The sequence below is a fragment of the Gorilla gorilla genome, chromosome 8 (assembly GCF_029281585.2).
Source record: "Gorilla gorilla gorilla isolate KB3781 chromosome 8, NHGRI_mGorGor1-v2.1_pri, whole genome shotgun sequence".
Taxonomy (NCBI): domain Eukaryota; kingdom Metazoa; phylum Chordata; class Mammalia; order Primates; family Hominidae; genus Gorilla; species Gorilla gorilla.
The window spans coordinates 107,476,168-107,496,525 of NC_073232.2; the positions used below are offsets into that span (position 1 = coordinate 107,476,168).

At 42.6% G+C, this 20,358-nt stretch overlaps 1 protein-coding gene and 1 long non-coding RNA gene across 2 annotated transcripts in view; one reads left to right on the forward strand and one right to left on the reverse strand.

Moving 5' to 3' along the window:
• The window catches only part of ACSM6 (acyl-CoA synthetase medium chain family member 6), a 34,436-nt gene extending 25,070 nt beyond the window's left edge, over positions 1–9,366 (forward strand). Inside the window, exons 8-10 of the mRNA XM_031015449.3 lie at positions 484–564; positions 5,864–5,965; positions 9,226–9,366. Of these exons, the coding sequence (XP_030871309.2) occupies positions 484–564; positions 5,864–5,965; positions 9,226–9,366 (324 nt within the window). The remainder of the gene's footprint in view (positions 1–483; positions 565–5,863; positions 5,966–9,225) is intronic.
• LOC134759230 (uncharacterized) lies at positions 4,670–18,035 on the reverse strand. Its single transcript, XR_010135269.1, has 3 exons — positions 14,086–18,035; positions 8,920–9,012; positions 4,670–6,288 (listed from the first exon to the last, which is right to left on the reverse strand). It is a non-coding gene; the product is annotated as an uncharacterized lncRNA (long non-coding RNA).
• Positions 18,036–20,358: the final 2,323 nt, after the last annotated feature.

Consider the following 20,358-nt stretch of genomic DNA (forward strand, 5'->3'; position numbering starts at 1 on the left):
TACCTGAAAGTTAACAGTAATTGCCTTTTATTAACAAGTATCTACCATTGACATTTTCATCCATCATCTAAGTCATGCATGTTTTCTTGCTACCATTTATTCCAATTAAGCTCACACATTGTGGCTAGTTGATAAGACTTTTGTGTATCTTTTAATCTATGAATTTCCTCATTACTTTCTTTTTCCCTTGAATTTGTTATTTTAAAAAACTGAGTTGTTGGTTCTTTTGAATATTTCACAGCCTGGATTTTGCTAATTGCAGTATGGTTTACATGTTCTTCTGTTCCCCTGCATTTCCTGTGAATTGACCTAGAGGTTAATTTAGTCACACTCCTGCTTGATTTTTTTTTTAATCAAGATTACTTGTTAGACTGTGTAATGTTGTTCTGTTAGGAGGCACATAATGTCTGGTTATGATCAATAACTAGATCCATTAATTTATTGCTTTTTTAAAGAAAAACTTGTCTGCATTTCTTTGAACAGGGTCTACTCTGTGCCACTTCCAAAACAATAAAATTGAAGCCAAGCTCTCTGGGGAAGCCATTGCCACCTTATATTGTCCAGGTAGGAGATCATAGTAATGATTATGACAGATATTATTAAGTGAGCTCTTACAGTTGTTTATCTAAATTTCTGACATAAAGGTAGGCAATGAGGAAAGTCCAGCATTCTCTAAATTCACCCCAAGGATAATCTCACATTATTGCTTTTATTTCCACCTCAATATCCTTTTGGAATACAGAGCCCAGACACAGGAATGAGGGAAGGAGATGCTGACAATTTTGCAGAATATCCCTTTAATGTAGTTCAAGTTTCAAATATGGAGAAATCGAATTAAAAAAATTTGCTATTAAAAAGATATGTGCAAAATAAAGACAACTATTTTGAGTGCACCATAATAAGCATTCTGTACTTGAACTAAAAATATACTAAAGTGGGAAGTCTAAGCCACAAGTCAGCTGCTTGGGTGTCGATTATTATAAATACTGTAATGTGATTCCCAAATGATGTAGCTGAATTCACAGTATGGGCATAGGTAGCAATACTAAGATGGTAGGGCAAATGCTGTGTCTAGGATTTTATTACATAAAAGCAGACTCAAATTAGCAGCAGTTATAAAATTACCATTATTCATTTTAAGATAGTCCTTTGCTTTCACGTCTATCTTGCCTTTTTTTAACATTGGTCAAAAGGAAATAGTAAGTTCTCAACCTGAATGAAACAAATATTAGTATTTACTTTAACTATTGTATCATTCTGAAATTGACCCAATTTTGTTAAAGATAATGTTTACTGTAGAGTTCTATTTTTTGTTTTTTGTTTGCCTATCCAGTTTCACTACATATTATTTAACAGGATGTGGAAGTTAACCTAATACATTGAGGTTTATATGTTTGTTTTTTCCAATAATCATGAATAGGTACTACATTATATTAAATGTGTTTTCTGATCCTATTAAAAAGGTAAAATAGTTTTTCTCTATTAATAGAGTTAATTAAAAATATTTTCAAATGTTAAATTTTCATTGCATTTCTTCTTTTTATTTTCTTGGATTGAATTTCTTAATTTTTATTTGGGCCTTTGCATTTAGAAACATGAATAAAATGAGCATGTAATTTTTCCTCTCAAAAAATAAGAAAAAATTAAAATGTTCCTTGCATACTAAAGTATAAACAAAAATGAAATAAATGAAATTGAAAAATAAAATGTTCCTTAGGATTTTCTTAGAAAAAAAATCTTCCTACAAAATCAACAAACCTTAGAACTAAGAAAAACAAATGAGAAAAATACACAAAGAAATAAAATTAGAAATGAAAGAGGAGAAACTCCAACTCATGCCATAGAAATGTGAAGAATCCCTATAGAATCCCTATGAATAATTATATGTCAACAAAGCCAGGTGTGGTGGTACATGCCTGAAATCCCAGCACTTTCGGAGGCCGAGGCCAGTGGATCACTTGAGGTCAAGAGTTCAAGACCATCCTGGCCAACATGGTGAAACCCCGTCTTTACAAAAATACAAAAATTAGCCGGGTGTGATGGCAGGTGCCTGTAATCTCAGCTACTCAGCAGGCTGAGGCAACAGAATCGCTTGAACTCAGCAGGCAGGGGTTGCAGGGAGCCAAGATCATGCCACTGCACTCCAGCCTGGGTGACAAGAGCAAAACTCCATCTCAAAAAAAAAGGAAAAAAATGATATGTCAACAAAATAGACAACTTAGAAAAAATGGAAAAAGTCCTAAAAACATACAACCTACCAAGACTGAATCATAAAGAATTAAAAAGTCAGAACATACCAATAACTAACAAAGAGATTAAATTAGTAATCAAAAACCTTCCAACAAAGAAAAGCCCAGCACCAAATGCCTTCACAGATGCATTCTACCAGAATGAGGGACAAAGATGACATGATAATCTCAAAAGACACAGCAAAAGCATTCCACAAGATTCAACATCCTTTGATGATAAAAATTCTCAAGAAATTGGGTAGAGAAGGAATTTACCTCAACACAATAAAGGCCATATATAAAAAGCACATAGCTAACATCATACTCAATGGTCAAAAACTGAAAGCTTTTCTCTCATATCTGGAACAAGGAAATGATACACATTCTCACCACTTCTATCCAACATAGTATTATAATTTCTAGCCAGAGTAAGTAGAAAATAAAAGGAAAAAAGAAGTATTCAAATCAGAAAGGAAGAAGTAAGATTATCTCTGTTTGCAGATTACATGATCTTATAGACGTGCAGAAAATTATATTTCTACATATGGTATAAAGAAAAGTCTAAAGATTAACCAAAAAAATTAGGATAAACAAATTTAACAAAGTTTCAGGATACAAGATCAATACACAAAAATCAGTTGTGTTTCTATACACTACAATAAATTATCAAAAAGGAAATTAAGAAAACAATCTTGGCTGGGCAAGGTGGCTCACACCCGTAATCCCAGCACTTTGGGAGGCCAAGGTGGGCAGATCACTTGAGGCCAGGAGTTCGAGACCAACCTGGCCAACATGGCAAAACCCCATCTCTACTAAAAATACAAAAATTAGCCAGGCATGGTGGCATATGACTGTAATCCCAGCTACTCAGGAGGCTGAGGCAGGAGAATCACTTGAACACGGGAGGTGCAGGTTGTAGTGAGCAGAGATCGCACCACTGCACTCCAGCCTGGGTGACACAGCAAGATGTGTCTCAAAAAAAAAAAAAAAAAAAAAGTCTAACTCATAGATCTGGAAAGTGAATTGGTGGTTGCCAGGAGCTGGTGGAGAGGAGAAAACAGGAAGGTATCCACCAAGGGGTACAAAATTTCAGCTACACAGACAGTAACTACTAGAGATCTACTGTACAGCATAATGCCAACAGTTAACAACACTGTATTACATACTTAAAATCTTGCTAAGGAAATATATTAAGTGTTCTTATTACCAAAATAATAATAATAAGAGGGTGGGAGGAAACTTTGAAGGTGATGAATAGGTTTATGGCATAGATTGTGGTGACAGTTCCATGGGTGTTTACTTATCTTCAAACTCATCAAGTTGTACACATTAAATATGTATAGCTTTTTGCATGTCAACTGTACCTCATTAGAGGGTTTATTTTTTTAATTCAGGTGAGAAAGGAGAAGAGGACCCACACAAAGGGGGAAGATGAAAGAGATATTTTTTAATTTGTCAAAATGAAGTGTAACTTCATTCCTTACACTCCCTATCCAAAACACGCACACATACAGACACACACACACACACACACACACTTCCCACAAAGAAAAACAGGCCCAAATGGCTTTGCGGTGAATTCTATCCAACATTTAAGGAAGCATTAACATTAATCCTTCACAAACTCTCCCCAAAAACATATAACACCAGGATTTTGGAGGCTGTGTCTCAAAATGGGGTCATAGTATGAGCCAGGATCATCCTGATACCAAAACCAAAGACATCACAAGAAAAGAAAACCATAAATTAATATTTCTTATTACTATAGGTGCCAAAAAAACTCAACAAAATACCAGCCAACCTAACAAGGAACATATAAATGGATTATATACCATAACCAAGTGGCATTATTCCAGAAATACAAAGTTGGTTCAAACTATAAAAACCAATTAATATACCATAAAACAAAGTACACAAATCACATGATCATCTCAACAGACACAGAAAAGTCACTGACAAAATCTAACACCAACACCTATTTATGGTAACAACCCTCAACAAACTAGCAATGAAAGGGAGCTTTCTCAACCTGACAAAGGGCATACAGAAACCCCATAGCTCACATCAGACCCAACAGTAAAAAACTGAAAGTGCTCCCACTAAGATCAGGACTTATGAGAATATTCACTCTTCATAGAGGTTCTATCCAGAGCAATCAGGCAAGAAAAAGAAATAGCATCCCAATTGGAAAGGAAGAAGTAAAACTATCTCTATTCAGCATGACATGACCATGTATATAGAAAATCCTAAGGAATACACACACACTATTAGAGCTAACAATTGAGGTCATCAAAGTTGCAGGAAATAAGATCAATATACAAAAAATTATTAATAGTATTTCTACATAGTATCAATAAACAATCAAAAAATAAAATTAATAGAACAATCTCATTGAAAATAAAATTTTTTAAATCTCATTTAAAAATGTATTCTCTAGATAATTCATCTAATTTACTAGACTTAGTACTAAATGCCACTTCTTTTCCCAAAGTCTAAAGTTCGTCATCAAAGTATAAAGATGTATTAACCCTGAAGACCTCTGATCCTTAGGGCTGGTAGTTTCTATAGAAAAGTTTCCAAGTATTCAGCAAGGATAATAAATTCAAAATGAGTATGCATATTGCTTTCCAAGGTGACAACTTGGAAGGTTGTAGCCCTCAAAATTGAGCTAGCATCTCAGTGTACTTTTTAACTCCTGTCACATTACTTTATGGTCATGCCTTCCATTTCAGGTCAATAAAGAAGCCACTCGGCTGAAATAAGTCATTATTTTCTTTTTGAGACAGAGTTTTGCTCTTGTTGCCCAGGCTGGGGTGCAATGGCATGATCTCGGCCTCCCGGGTTCAAGCAATTCTCCTGCCTCAGCCTCCCATGTAGCTGGGATTACAGGCATGCGCCACCACACTCAGCTAATCTTGTATTTTTAGTAGAGACAGGGTTTCTCCATGTTGGTCAGGCTGGTCTCAAACTCCCGACCTCAGGTGATCTGCCCACCTCAGCCTCTCAAAGTGCTGGGATTACAGGCGTGAGCCACCACACCCAGCCAATAACTCATTATTTTCAAACTGTATTTTATTTATTCCTAACCTGCCCTCTAATTCTTAATAGGAAAAAATAACACCACCTCCTAGACTGTTATAAAACTGCCAAATCTGTTTTTAAATTTTCATGTTCTTTATATTTCTTTTCTTATACATAAGATGGCTAATTAAGTGTCCTTGTTTGAAAGGCCTTTCTGAGATGCTGGCTTTCTTAAAACTTTGTACTAACCAGGCAATGGAGCCCTTACCTGTATTGTCTTATTTCATCCTCACAATAAAGCTGTATAATAGGTGCACTTTAAATCTCTGATTTTCTAGATGACGTAACTGAGGTACAGAGAAGTATCCAAGAATCTCAGAGTCAGAAGGCGTCAGAGTGGACATGCAAACCCAAATATTTCCAGCTCTGGCACCCTCACACTGATGACTGAACCACACTGCCTCTTAGGTTGCCCAGTATCTAAGTACACCAACCAAGCACTTTCCTGGCATCTTAAATGGGGGTAGAAAGGCTTAAGTTTAGATCTTGTGGTGTTTTAGGAAGAGCACAAGTGGTTTGTAAGGAAAATTCCTTTAGTGATTATCTAATTTCAGATTGTGGATGAAAACTCAAATCTCCTGCCTCCAGGGGAAGAAGGAAATATTGCAATCCGCATAAAACTAAACCAACCTGCTTCTCTGTACTGTCCACACATGGTAAGAAATTTTTCTTCTTTCCTAAATACTTTCATTGTTGCTACTAATCATAGTGCCATTACTGTTGAGTACTTTATGATTTGCCAAATACTTTTGTCCCAATTTTTAATTTTGCAAATGTTTGAGTCTCCAAAAATGTTAAATAGTAGCACTCACCTATATTCACTTCTTATTAAGATTTTGCCCCATTTACTTCATATTTGCCCATTTTTGATGAGACATTTGGGAGTAAATGCAGACATTATGACACTTTGTCCTTAAATATTTCAGCAGCATTCTCCTAAGAATAAGGACTTTCTTCTTAAACATCAGCACCATCACATCTATGAAAATTAAAAATAATTATTTAATACTATCTAATATCTAGCCAATACTTAGACTTTCTCAATTGTACTCAAATGTGTTTTATAGCTTTTGTAAATCCAGAATTCAATCAAAGTTCATGCATTTATTTGGTTCTCATATCTCTTTAGTTGTTTTTATCTATAACTGTCCCACCACCATGTTTTTCGTGATGTGGACATTTTGAAGAATAGAGGACTGTTGTGTTAAAAAATGCCTCACTTTCTAGGCTTACATATTGTTTCCTTATAATGAGATCCAGGATAAACATCTTTCTCAAGACTATTATGTAGACGATGTATATTTCTTATTTGCTTACGGGGGGAAACATTAGGTTGTCTCATTTTGGGTGCTGATCATTTTGATCGTTTGATTAAGGAGGTGAGTGCCATTTCCATTGTAAAGGTACATTTTCCTCTTTGTAATTAGTAATAATCTGCCGTCTAACAATTTGAGAATCTGTAAATATCCTATTCTCCAATTAACTTTCACCCAATCATTTTAGCATCCATAGATGATTCTTTTCTTTTTGGAAACAATTATTAAAATAAAGAGTGGCTGGGCACAGTGGCTCATGCCTGTAATCTCAACACTTTGGGAAGCTAAGATGGACAGATCACTTGAGCCCAGGGGTTCAAGACTAGCCTGGGCAACATGGCAAAACTCCGTCTCTACAAAAAAAATACAAAAATTAGCCAGGCATGGTGGCATGCACCTGTAGTCACAGCTACTCAGGAGGCTGAGGTGGGAGGATAAACTGAGAGCAGGACGTCAAGAGTGTAGTGAGCTGGGTGTGATGGCACCACTGTGCTCCAGCCTGGGCAACAGAACAATACCCTGTCTCAAAAACAAATAAATAAAATGGAGGGTGCAGAACGGTGATTTTCAAACTGCTATTTCTTATACATTAATTAGGTGGCATTATTCCATAAAGATGAGCAGTCCATTTTATCTATAAAGAGAGGCTTTCTTTTAACTACTTTTAAAATATTTATTTAGCCTTTCCTGATAATAAAACTCACTTGTGTTCAATATAGACAACTTTCAGAAATACAGAAAAGACCAAAGAAGAAAAGCATATTAACTCATAATGCCACCATTCTTAGCCACTATTAACATTTGATGTGTATATATCCTTCATTCTTTTTCTATTTATATGTCTTGTTTTATAAAAGTGGGATTGTACTCTATCAGCTTTTGTGAAGCCTGTTTTTTTACTTATGATTTTCAGGGATCAGTAAATCTTATATGACAACTTTTTTTTTTTTTTTTTTGAAACATGATCTCACTCAGTCACCCAGGCTGGAGTGCAGTGGCACAATCTTGGCTCACTGCAACCTCCACCTCCCGGGTTCAAGCGATTCTACTGCCTCAGCCTCATGAGTAGCTGGGATTACCAGCTCTCACCACCACGCCTAGCTAATTTTTGTATTTTTAGTAGAAACAGGGTTTTACCATGTTGGCCAGGTTGGTCTGGAACTCCTGACTGCAAGTGATCCACCTGCCTCAGCCTCCCAAAGTGCTGACAGCCACCGCACCCAGCCCTTATATGAAAACATTTTTAATAATTTTATAAAATCTTATCAAGGAGAACTATCATGATCTATTTAACATATCTGCTATCGTTGAAAATTTTGGTTACTTCCAATGTTTTATATTGTAAATACTTCTTCAATGAGTATCCTTGTTAACTCTTTAAATGCCTCTGAGTATCTCTCGTGGAGTTTTTGAGTTAAAGCCTAGGTAAACTGTTTTAAATATTTTAATATTATGAATTTCTGTGAGAGAATAATGCTTAATATTTCCAAACTTTGATAACACAACTTCAATACACTGAGACTTTAAAATCATGTTCTCACCCATAAGACAGATTCCAAAGAAGAGACCCAGATATCTCATATACCTACTGGGATTATTGTGCTGTTTGAGAATGAGCTGCTTACACAGCTTTTCACTAAAGTTTATTAGAACTCTAACAAGCAGGTTGTCCATTAGATCTAAGAATCTGGACAAATTGGTGACACGGTCTCTATGGCAATGAGTCAAATGCTGTTAGAATCTGGCCGGGCGCGGTGGCTCATGCCTGTAATCCCAGCACTTTGGGAGGCCAAGGCAGGCGGATCACCTGAGGTCAGGAGTTTGAGAGCAGCCTGGCCAACACGGCAAAACCCCATCTCTACTAAAAATACAAAAAAAATTAGCCAGGCTTGGTGATCAGCGCCTGTAATCCCAGCTACTGGGGAGGATGAGACACGAGAATCACTTGAACCTGGGTGGCAGAGGTTGGCAGTGAGCTGAGATCACACCACTGCATTCCAACTTGCGTGACAGAGTGAGACTGTTTCAATTAAAAAAAAAAAAGAATCTGTGAACATTCCATAGAACGATCCTGCAAAATGGGCCAATCTCATGCAAAGGGAAATTTTCACCAATCACTCTAATTGTGCTTCTGGTGTAAGAACCTTAAGCTGAAGCCACCTTTTTCTGATGGAATTTTGGTCAGGGGCGGTATGAAAATTAAAGGCACAATTCAAAGACAGGGAACAGTGATTGCCTCTGATGGATGATGAGCCTGAGAAAATAGCAGCCAACACTCCTTACACATACTGTACCTGGCCTTGTGCTAAAATGCTGTGTCCATGTTGCCTCATTTAAGCCTCAGGACAAACCTCTGAGTGAAGTGCCATCATTACTCTTGTTTCTAGCTGGGACAAAAAAAAAAAAGCTGAAGTTAAGAGAAATGACCAAGGAAAGTTCTCCGTGTTTGTTGAGTTTTCTATGTGAGATCCCCTGGAGAGTGGGGATCCTGACTTATTTTTCTCAGTCTCCCCTGGGGCTAGCCAGAGTGCTCAATTCATATCACTAAATGATTGTGAGAGGGAAGTAAATGTAGGTTTCTGGATTCGTCATTCTATCAGGTGAGCTGGGAGGAATATGCTTCAGCAAGAGGCCACATGCTTTACCTCACAGGTGACAGAGGGATCATGGATGAAGACGGCTACTTCTGGTGGTCTGGTAGAGTTGATGATGTTGCCAATGCATTGGGTCAGAGATTGTGAATGCTTTGGTTATTGCTATTGAGCCTGGGGCTGTGGGAGTTTGAAGAAGACTCTGGACTGCTTCCAATACATAGGAATTATATTTCTAAAGTTTAGAAAATGCAAACAACCAAAAATAAAAAAATAAAAGTCATCCATAATCTCATATTGTGGAGTATATTCTTCTAATCTTCTTTCTTCTTATATATAAACTTTTTTTTTTTTGGTAGAATTGAGTTCAGGGAGAAATGCTCTAGCATAACTTGCCTTTTTCACTCAACAATGTAACAGAAATATTTTTCTGTGCAATTAAATATAAAAATTCATTTTTTAAATTAGTTTATCATGACCAATAAGTACACAGATCTTACATGAATAGTGTCAGGCCTCTGAGCCCAAGCTAAGCCATCATATCCCCTGCGACCTGCACGTACACATCCAGATGGCCGGTTCCTGCCTTAACTAATGACATTCCACCACAAAACAAGTGAAAATGGCCTGTTCCTGCCCTAACTGATGACATTATCTTGTGAAATTCCTTCTCCTGGCTCATCCTGGCTCAAAAGCTCCCCTACTGAGCACCTCGTGACCCCCATTCCTGCACGCCAGAGAACAACCCCCCTTTTTCCTTTACCTACCCAAATCCTATAAAACGGCCCCACCCCTATCTCCCTTCGCTGACTCTCTTTTCGGACTCAGCTGCCTGCACCCAGGTGAAATAAACAGCCTTGTTGCACATACTAAGCCTGTTTTGTGGTCTCTTCACACGGATGCGAATGAAAAATAGCCCAATGGATGTCTACACACATACACACCCCTGTAACCATCTAGATCAAGATATAGGATATTTTTAGCCTCCTGGGCTCTCTCATGTCCTCATACCTCTGTGAAAGCTGTACTTCTTTCATGAATTTTGGACGAATTTCTATGCCTAATGACAGTTTCAGAGACTGAGAAAAGGAGACTAAATTCTAAGGAGCAACAAATTCCAAGGGCAGATGGTGCCAAGTAGATACCATGGGTCATCCTGATTCAGAGCTTGCTGACCACAAAAATCACAGGAATGTTGAGAAATAGAAATCAAGATCTAGGTTTTATGGACTCATTGCTATTACATGCCACTGCTTCTGGGACGTGAGTCAGCAAACTTGCTTTCTCTCCACTATTCCACTCTGATCCTTGACCCAATTAAACAATCCCAACTATATTTTGCTCAGGAAGTCTCTCTCCTTTGAGCACTCCTTGTTGCAGTAGCAGTGAACGAAGTGCTTGCCTCTGCCTCTAACTGCTCTCAATTTGTACTTTGAGACCCTCCTCCACAAGTAGCAATTATTCTGACTTCTAAAGTACAGGTCAAATTTGCCTGATCCTGAATTTCATATAAATGGAATCATACAGTTTGCACCCTTTTGTGTCTGTCTTCTCACAAAATAATGTCTGGACAATTCATTTATGTTGTTGTATGGATCAACAGTCCATTCTTTTTCATTGCTCTGCAGAATTCCATTGTATGAATACACCCAGAATTTATCCATTCTTATGTTAATGGTGACTGAGGTTGTTTCCAATTTAAGAATGCCTCCTTTGCCCAACACCACTGCACCTGGGAAGTTAGGCATTTTCTCTCACCCTTGGGATTAAGTGTGCGGGTGGTCGAGCAGCAGCGATTTCCAAGCCCCGCTAGCAGCTCTCACAGCAGGTGTCACAAAAGAGTTTGCACCGCTCCAAACAGTCAAAACGGGCCATCCACCCACCCGACCCCCGCCTTCTCTGGATTTTAAAGACTGTGTAGGAGGAGAAAATGGGGACGGGGGTCCCCTGGTTAATTCATTTATCTTAAGTTCTCGTAACAAAACTAGCCCCTCAGTTTACGCGTTTGACCCTCAAAGTTCTTTCCACTTCCTACCGTGAGATCAGAATCCCTGAAAGAAGCTGCTTGCCCTACCCGGCTGACCATCCTTGGGCACTCAGCGGTGCTGGGATGCTGCTGCCCTATTTTCCGCGTAGAAACAACTGCTGGTGGCGCCGCCGGCTGAAGAGTGCAGAACTGAGGCCCTGAGCCAAGCTGGGGCAAATATGGGAGACACGGGATGGGAGAGAGTGGGGAGAGAGGACGCTATGAGGATTCTTGGAGGGAGGGACCAGAGCAGAGGCGGTGAGTGGCAGGAGGCGGCAAATGTCCCTGCAACCAGGAAGTTCATCGGGCTGAAGTTTCCTCTGCCGTCGCCTGCTCGCCAGCAGAGCTGAGCAAGGTGTGCTGCCTTTCTGGAAAGCCGGCCGCCACCACCCTCGGCATGGGATGCCAGCCCGCAAGGAGCCTCGGGGACACACAAATGGCCGCACCTTAATCTGGCTGCGCATTGTGACTCTGCTGCGCATGCGCGGCTCTGTCACCTTGGAGGCGCGCATGTGCTCGCCAAGGGGGCGCTTCTGTCAGGCCTCTGAGCCCAAGCCAAGCCATCGCATCCCCTGTGACTTGCACGTAAAAGCCCAGATGGCCTGAAGTAACTGAAGAATCACAAAAGAAGTGAATATGCCCTGCCCCACCTTAACTGATGACATTCCACCACAAAAGAAGTGTAAATGGCTGGTCCTTGCCTTAACTGATGACATTACCTTGTGAAAGTCCTTTTCCTGGCTCATCCTGGCTCAAAAAGCACCCCCACTGAGCACCTTGCGACCCCCACTCCTGCCCACCAGAGAACAAACCCCCTTTGACTGTAATTTTCCTTTACCTACCCAAATCCTATAAAACGGCCCCATCCTTATCTCCCTTCGCTGACTCTCTTTTCGGACTCAGTCCGCCTGCACCCAGGTGAAATAAACAGCCATGTTGCTCACACAAAGCCTGTTTGGTGGTCTCTTCACACGGACGCGCATGAAATTTGGTGCTGTGACTTGGATCCGGCGACCTCCCTTGGGAGATCAATCCCCTGTCCTCCTGCTCTTTGCTCTGTGAGAAAGATCCACCTATGACCTCAGGTCCTCAGACCCACCAGCCCAAGGAACATCTCACCAATTTTAAATCGAGTAAGCGGCCTCTTCTTACTCTCTTCTCCAACCTCTCTCACTGTCCCTCAACAACTTTCTCCTTTCCATTCTTCAATCTCTCCCTTCTCTTAATTTCAATTACTTTCATTTTCTGGGAGAGACAAAGGAGACACGTTTTATCCGTGGACCCAAAACTCCGGCGCCGGTCACGGACTGGGAAGGCAGCCTTCCCTTGGTGTTTAATCATTGCAGGGACACCTCTCTGAATATACACCCACGTTTCAAGGATGTCAGACCACGCAGGGACGCCTGCCTTGGTCCTTCACCCTTAGCGGCAAATCCTGCTTTTCTGGGGAAGGGGCAAGTACCTCAACCCCTTCTCTCCTTGTCTCTACCCCTTCTGCTTTTCTGGGAGAGGGGCAAGTAACCCTCAACCCCTTCTCCTTCACCCTTAGCGGCAAGTCCCGCTTTTCTACGGGGCAAGAACCCCCAATCCCTTATTTCCACGCCCCAACCTCTTATCTCTGTACCTCAATCCCTTATTTCCGTGCCCCAACCTCTCATCTCTGTGCCCCAATCCCTTATTTCCGCACCCCGACCTCTTATCTCTGCGCCCCAATCCCTTATTTCCGCACCCCGACCTCTTATCTCTGCGCCCCAATCCCTTATTTCCGTGCCCCAACCTTGTATCTCTGTACCCCAATCCCTTATTTCTGCACCCCAACCTCTTATATCTCTGCACCCCAATCCCTTATTTCCACACCCCGACCTCTTATCTCTGCGTCCCAACCCCTTTTCCCACTTTTCTGGAAGGTAAGAACGCTTGAACCCCTTCCCTCCGTTTCTCTACTCTCTCTTTTCTCTAGGCTTGCTTCCTTCACTATGAGCAACCTTCCACCCTCCATTCCTCCTTCTACTCCCTTGGCCTGTGTTCTCAAAAACTTAAAACCTCTTCAACTCACACCTGACCTAAAACCTAAATGCCTTATTTTCTTCTGCAATGCCGCTTGACCCCAATACAAATTCGACAGTAGTTCCAAATAGCCAGAAAATGGCACTTTGAATTTTTCCATCCTGCAAAATCTAAATAATTCTTGTCATAAAATAGGCAAACAGTCTGAGGTGCCTGACATCCAGGCATTCTTTTACACATCAGTCCCTTCCTAGTCTCTGTGCCCAGTGCAATTCGTCCCAAATCGTCCTTCTTTCCCTCCCGCCTGTCCCCTCAGTACCAACTCCAAGCGTCGCTGAGTCTTTCTAATCTTCCTTTTCTACAGACTCATCTGACCTCTCTCTTCCTCCCCAGGCTGCTCCTCGCCAGGCCGAGCTAGATCCCAATTCTTCCTCAGCCTCTGCTCCTCCACCCTATAATCTTTTTATCACCTCCCCTCCTCACACCTGGTCTGGCTTACAGTTTCGTTCCATGACTGGCCCTCCCCCACCTGCCCAGCAATTTACTCTTAAAAAGGTGGCTGGAGCCAAAGGCATAGTCAAGGTTAATGCTCCTTTTTCTTTATCCCATATCAGAAGCATTTAGGCTCTTTTTCATCAAATATAAAAATCCAGCCCAGTTCATGGCTCGTTTGGCAGCAACCCTGAGATGCTTTACAGCCTTAGACCCTAAAAGGTCAAAAGGCCGTCTTATTCTCACTATACATTTTATTACCCAATCTGCTCCCGACATTAAATAAAACTCCAAAAATTGGAATCTGGCCCTCAAACCCCACAACAGGACTTAATTAACCTCACCTTCAAGGTGTACAATAACAGAAAAAAGTTGCAATTCCTTGCCTCCACTGTGAGACAAACCCCAGCCACATCTCCAGCACACAAGAACTTCCAAACACCTGAACCGCAGTGGCCAGGTGTTCCTCCAGAACCTCCTCCCCCAGGAGCTTGCTACACGTGCCGGAAATCTGGCCACTGGGCCAAGGAATGCCCGCAGCCCGGGATTCCTCCTAAGCTGCGTCCCATCTGTGTAGGACCCCATTGAAAATCAGACTGTTCAACTCACCTGGCAGCCACTCCCAGAGCCCCTGGAACTCTGGCCCAAGGCTCTCTGACTGACTCCTTCCCAGATCTTCTCGGCTTAGTGGCTGAAGACTGACACTGCCCGATCACCTCAGAAGCCCCCTAGACAATCACGGACGCCGAGCTTCAGGTAACTCTCACAGTGGAAAGTAAGTCCGTCCCCTTCTTAATCAATACGGAGGCTACCCACTCCATATTACCTTCTTTTCAAGGGCCTGTTTCCTTTGCCTCCATAACTGTTGTGGGTATTGACGGCCAGGCTTCTAAACCTCTTAAAACTCCCCAACTCTGGTGCCAACTTAGACAATACTCTTTTAAGCACTCCTTTTTAGTTATCCCCACCTGCCCAGTTCCCTTATTAGGCTGAGACACTGTAACTAAATCATCTGCTTCCCTGACTATTCCTGGACTACAGCCACATATCATTGCTGCCCTTCTCCCCAACCCAAAGCCTCCTTCGCGTCTTCCTCTCATATCCCCCCACCTTAACCCACAAGTATAGGACATCTCTACTCCTTCCCTGGCAACTGATCACATGCCCATTACCATCCCATTAAAACCTAATCACCCTTACCCCGCTCAACGCCAATATCCCATCCCACAACACGCTTTAAAAGGATTAAAGCCTATTATCACTCGCCTGCTACAGCATGGGCTTCTAAAACCTATAAACTCTCCTTACCATTCCCCCATTTTACCTGTCTTAAAACCAGACAAGGCTTACAAGTTAGTTCAGAATCTGTGCCTTATCAACCAAATTGTTGTGCCTATCCACCCCGTGGTGCCAAACCCATATACTCTCGTATCCTCAGTACCTTCCTCTACTACCCGTTATTCTGTTCTGGATCTCAAACATGCTTTCTTTACTATTCCTTTGCACCCTTCATCCCAGCCTCTCTTTGCCTTCACTGAGACTGACCCTGACACCCATTAGGCTCAGCAAATTACCTGGGCTGTACTGCCGCAAGGCTTCATAGACAGCCCCCATTACTTCAGTCAAGCCCAAATTTCATCCTCATCTGTTACCTATCTCGGCATAATTCTCATAAAAACATACGTGCTTTCCCTGCTGATCGTGTCTGATTAATCTCCCAAACCTCAATCCCTTACAAAACAACAACTCCTTTCCTTCCTAGGCATAGTTAGTGCGGTCAGAATTCTTACACAAGAGCCAGGACCGCATCCTGTAGCCTTTCTGTGCAAACAACTTGACCTTACTGTTTTAGCCTAGCCCTCATGTCTGTGTGCAGCGGCTGCTGCTGCTTTAATACTTTTAGAGACCCTCAAAATCACAAACTATGCTCAACTCACTCTCTACAGTTCTCATAACTTCCAAAATCTATTTTCTTCCTCACACCTGATGCATATACTTTCTGCTTCCCGGCTCCTTCAGCTATACTCACTGTTTGTTGAGTCTCCCACAATTACCATGGTTCCTGGCCCCGACTTCAATCCGGCCTCCCACATTATTCCTGATACCACACCTGACCCCCATGACTGTATCTCTCTGATCCACCTGACATTCACCCCATTTCCCCAAATTTCCTTCTTTCCTGTTCCTCACCCTGATCACGCTTGATTTATTGATGGCAGTTCCACCAGGCCTAATCGCCACACACCAGCAAAGACAGGTTATGCTATAGTACAAGCCACTAGCCCGCCTCTTAGAACCCCTCAACATGCCCGAGTCAGGAAACTAAAATACCTCTTAGTCTAAATAGACACTTTCACTGAATAAGTAAAGGCCTTTCCTACAGGGTCTGAGAAGGCCACTGCAGTCATTTCTTCCCTTCTGTCAGACATAATTCCTCAGTTTAGCCTTCCCACCTCAATACAGTCTGATAACAGACGAGCCTTTATTAGTCAAATCAGCCAAGCAGTTTTTCAGGCTCTTAGTATTCAGTGAAACCTTTATATCCCTTACGGTCCTCCGTCTTCAAGAAAAGTAGAATGGACTAAAGGTCTTTTAAAAACACACCTCACCAAGCTCAGCCACCAACTTAAAAAGGACTGGACAATACTTTTACCACTTTCCCTTCTCAGAATTCAGGCCTGTCCTCGGAATGCTACAGGGTACAGCCCATTTAAGCTCCTGTATAGACGCTCCTTTTTATTAGGCCCCAGTCTCATTCCAGACACCAGACCAACTTAGACTGTGCCCCCCCAAAAAAAAAAAAACTTGTCATCCCTACTATTTTCTGTCTAGTCATACTCCTATTCACCGTTCTCAACTACTCATACATGCCCTGCTCTTGTTTACACTGCCGTTTTACACTGTTTTTCCAAGCCATCACAGCTGATATCTCCTGGTGCTATCCCCAAACTGCCACTCTTAACTCTTGAAGTAAATAAATAATCTTTGCTGGCAGGACTATGCCGAATCTCCTTAAGCACTATCTAATCAGACATCCTGAGTCGTCCCAATTCTTAGACCTTTTATACCTGTTTTTCTCCTTCTGTTATTCCATTTAGTTTTTCAATCCATACAAAACCGTATCCAGGCCATGACCAATCATTCTATACGAAAAATGTTTCTTCTAACATCCCCACAATATCACCCCTTACCACAAGACCTCCCTTCAGCTTAATCTCTCCCACTCTAGGTTCCCACGCCGCCCCTATTCCCACTTGAAGCAGCCCTGAGAAACATTGCTCATTCTCTCTCCATACCACCCCCCAAAAATTTTCGCTGCCCCAACACTTCAACACTATTTTGTTTTATTTTTCTTATTAATATAAGAAGTCAGGAATGTCAGGCCTCTGAGCCCAAGCCAAGCCATCGCATCGCCTGTGGCTTGCACGTAAAAGCCCAGATGGCCCGAAGTAACTGAGGAATCACAAAAGAAGTGAATATGCCCTGCCCCACCTTAACTGATGACATTCCACCACAAAAGAAGTGTAAATGGCCGGTCCTTGCCTTAACTGATGACATTACCTTGTGAAAGTCCTTTTCCTGGCTCATCCTGGCTCAAAAAGCACCCCTACTGAGCACCTTGCGACCCCCACTCCTGCCCGCCAGAGAACAAACCCCCTTTGACTGTAATTTTCCTTTACCTACCCAAATCCTGTAAAATGGCCCCACCCTTATCTCCCTTCGCTGACTCTCTTTTCGGACTCAGCCCGCCAGCACCCAGGTGAAATAAACAGCCATGTTGCTCACACAAAGCCTGTTTGGTGGTCTCTTCACACGGACGCGCATGAAAGCTTCCTCCAAAAGGAAAGCCAGAGGCACGCAGGCCTAGGTTGCCTCGCCGCCCCCTGCGCCCTTTCCTGCAGACTGGTGCATAGTATTTTTAAAAATACTGCGAGGACAACGTCTTCTCTGCGAGCCTGAGGAGGAGGCGAAACCACGGGAAGAGTTGAGATGTATCCAGTTAACCAGGTAGAAATTGTACCTCCAGGACTCATCAAGGCTAAATATAAAAGTTGCATGGTTGTTTTGTTTTTGCTTTTTGTGACTGAGTCTCGCTTTTGTCGCCCAGGCTGGAGTGTAATGGCGCAATATCGGCTCACTGCAACCTCCACCTCCTGGGTTCAAGCAATTCCCCCGCCTTGGCTGGGATTACAGGCGCCCGCCACCACGCCCGGCTTTTTTTTTTTTTTAAGTAGAGACAGGGTTTCCCCATGTTGGCCAGGCTGGTCTCGAACTCCTGACCTCAGGTGATCCGCCTGCCTCGGCCTCCCAAAGTGCTGGGATTACAGGCGTGAGCCGCCACACCTGGCCAAAAGTTGTGTGTGTTTACCAGGGACAACCCCTGTGCTTTGAGTTCTACCTGAGCTGTGAATCTCCTGTTATTACCAATCTGTCTACAGATGAGTAAACTGAGGTTCAGAGAGATTACATGACTTATCCATGTCATACAATGATCAAGAAGTGGAGCCAGGATTTGAACCCATGAAGTCCCACTCCAGATTCCTTCATATAAGTTTACACGGAAAAAAATTTTTAGATAAGATGTCTAGGTGCCTTCTTTCCTGCCTGCTTTAAAAAAAAAAAATCAGCTGGAAGAATTTTTTAATTGTTTTTGTTTTCATAATTGATAATCATGTGGGGAGCACTAATTCCCCAAGTGGGTCACAAGGAGTTATCCTGAGCAGGAATGCTCTTACTGTCCCCCTTGCTCCTGTACTCATACAGTCTACCTCTTGGGGACACAGCACCAAGTAAATTTCACCAATTGAGTGTTCCTACGTTCTAGAAAATGGCACTCTACACTCACAAGGGGTCGTATATAAGTTGGCATTTCAACTATGTCTTCAACAGGCCATACCATCACCCTTTTATGCTGGCCATTTCTGGGTGGTGCAGATTGTGATAGATCCACTGGACTCCATGGTCATGTGCCCACTGCTGTGCCTCCTTTGCAGTAAAATGGGTCCTTGGTCCCACAAGGCCGTGAGGGATCCTGCGCTAGTGGATCTAAAGGTCTTTATGTCCTCAGAAAGTGTTGTGTTTGAGGCCCTGTGGACAGCAAAGACAAACCCAATATACCTATATGGGTCTATTCCTGATTGAATAAATAAATCACTGCACTTTCCAAAATGGAAGGGATCCAAGCTATTCAGCTTGCCACCAAGTGGCTTAGCTGGTGTCTTCAAAAGATAGCACTGTCCAGTTGGTCATTCTTGCTGGAAGGTTGAACATTTGGCAGCAGCAATAGCTAGATTGGCCTTGAAATAGAAGCCCATCTTACTGCAACCATGTAGAGCCTCTGACAATCATGGCTACCCCACCCACGCACCCATTACGCCAACACAGGGGTGCCCAACAACAGGCTGGCTCATGTCCATTGGTTAATTCATTTTTGTCAACCTGGTCACTTACTGTCTCTTCCATGGTTTATTCTAATGAGGGTTAACAGAGGTCTATCCACATTCCTCTACTCCAGACCTCCTTGTCCTGATCTTCTCATCTTTACCCTCTGATCAGCCAACCACATCATTCACCACTGTCCATAAGTCCAGGCACATTTATACTGAAGCCACTTCTCTTGCCACACAAAGTAGATCATTAGGAATACTACCGGAAGCTCTGCCCAGTGGGAGGACTTCTTTTCTCCTTACAAAGCCAGCTCAAGAAGTAGAGCAGTGCAGCCACCATTTCAGCATGCCCTTACATACCTAGCCAACTCATCCATGAATCAAGTCTGGGCTTCCTCTTCCACCATCTGCTGCCCATATGGGATCCCCCATCAGCCATGGGGAACTGCTAAGGGAGGGGCACAGCAGTAGAAAGAATGAGTATCCAGGCTGCCATGCCCCTACAGCTCACATACTTCCTCCAGCCCTGCTCAAGCCTTCCTCTCATCTCATGAGGGATTGCTCTGGAAGATGCCTGACCTTCTGACCTAATGAGAATGAGAGAACCCAAATCATGATGGGCAGTTCTGCCACCTGATGTCCCATGGTCAGGGGCTTTGTCTCTATCCAAGCTGTGGAAGAATGCCAGGAGTTATTTTATGAAAAGCATAAAGTTCTGTACTGCAGATGGCAGTCTTGTTCTAGAACCCAAGGGGCTTGGGTTTTTATTCTCCCACTGGTGTACCATCTTGAGAACTCTGACATCATAGGGTCTCCTAGATCATATGAACCAAGCACAGAGCCACTTCCACTATAGCCTGCACCTGCTGCAGATCACTTTTCTGCTCTGGGCCAGATCGAAGCTGGCAGCCTTGAAGGGAAACAGAAATCCAAGATGTCTTTGTTTTTTTGTTTTTTTTGAGACGGAGTCTGGCTCTGTCGCCCAGGCTGGAGTGCAGTGGCGCGATCTCAGCTCACTGCAAGCTCCGCCTCCCGGGTTCACGCCATTCTCCTGCCTCAGCCTCCTGAGTAGCTGGGACTACAGGCGCCCGCCACTACGCCCGGTTAATTTTTTGTATTTTTAGTAGAGACGGAGTTTCACCATGTTAGCCAGGATGGTCTCGATCTCCTGACCTCGTGATCCGCCCGCCTCGGCCTCCCAAAGTGCTGGGATTACAGGCGTGAGCCACC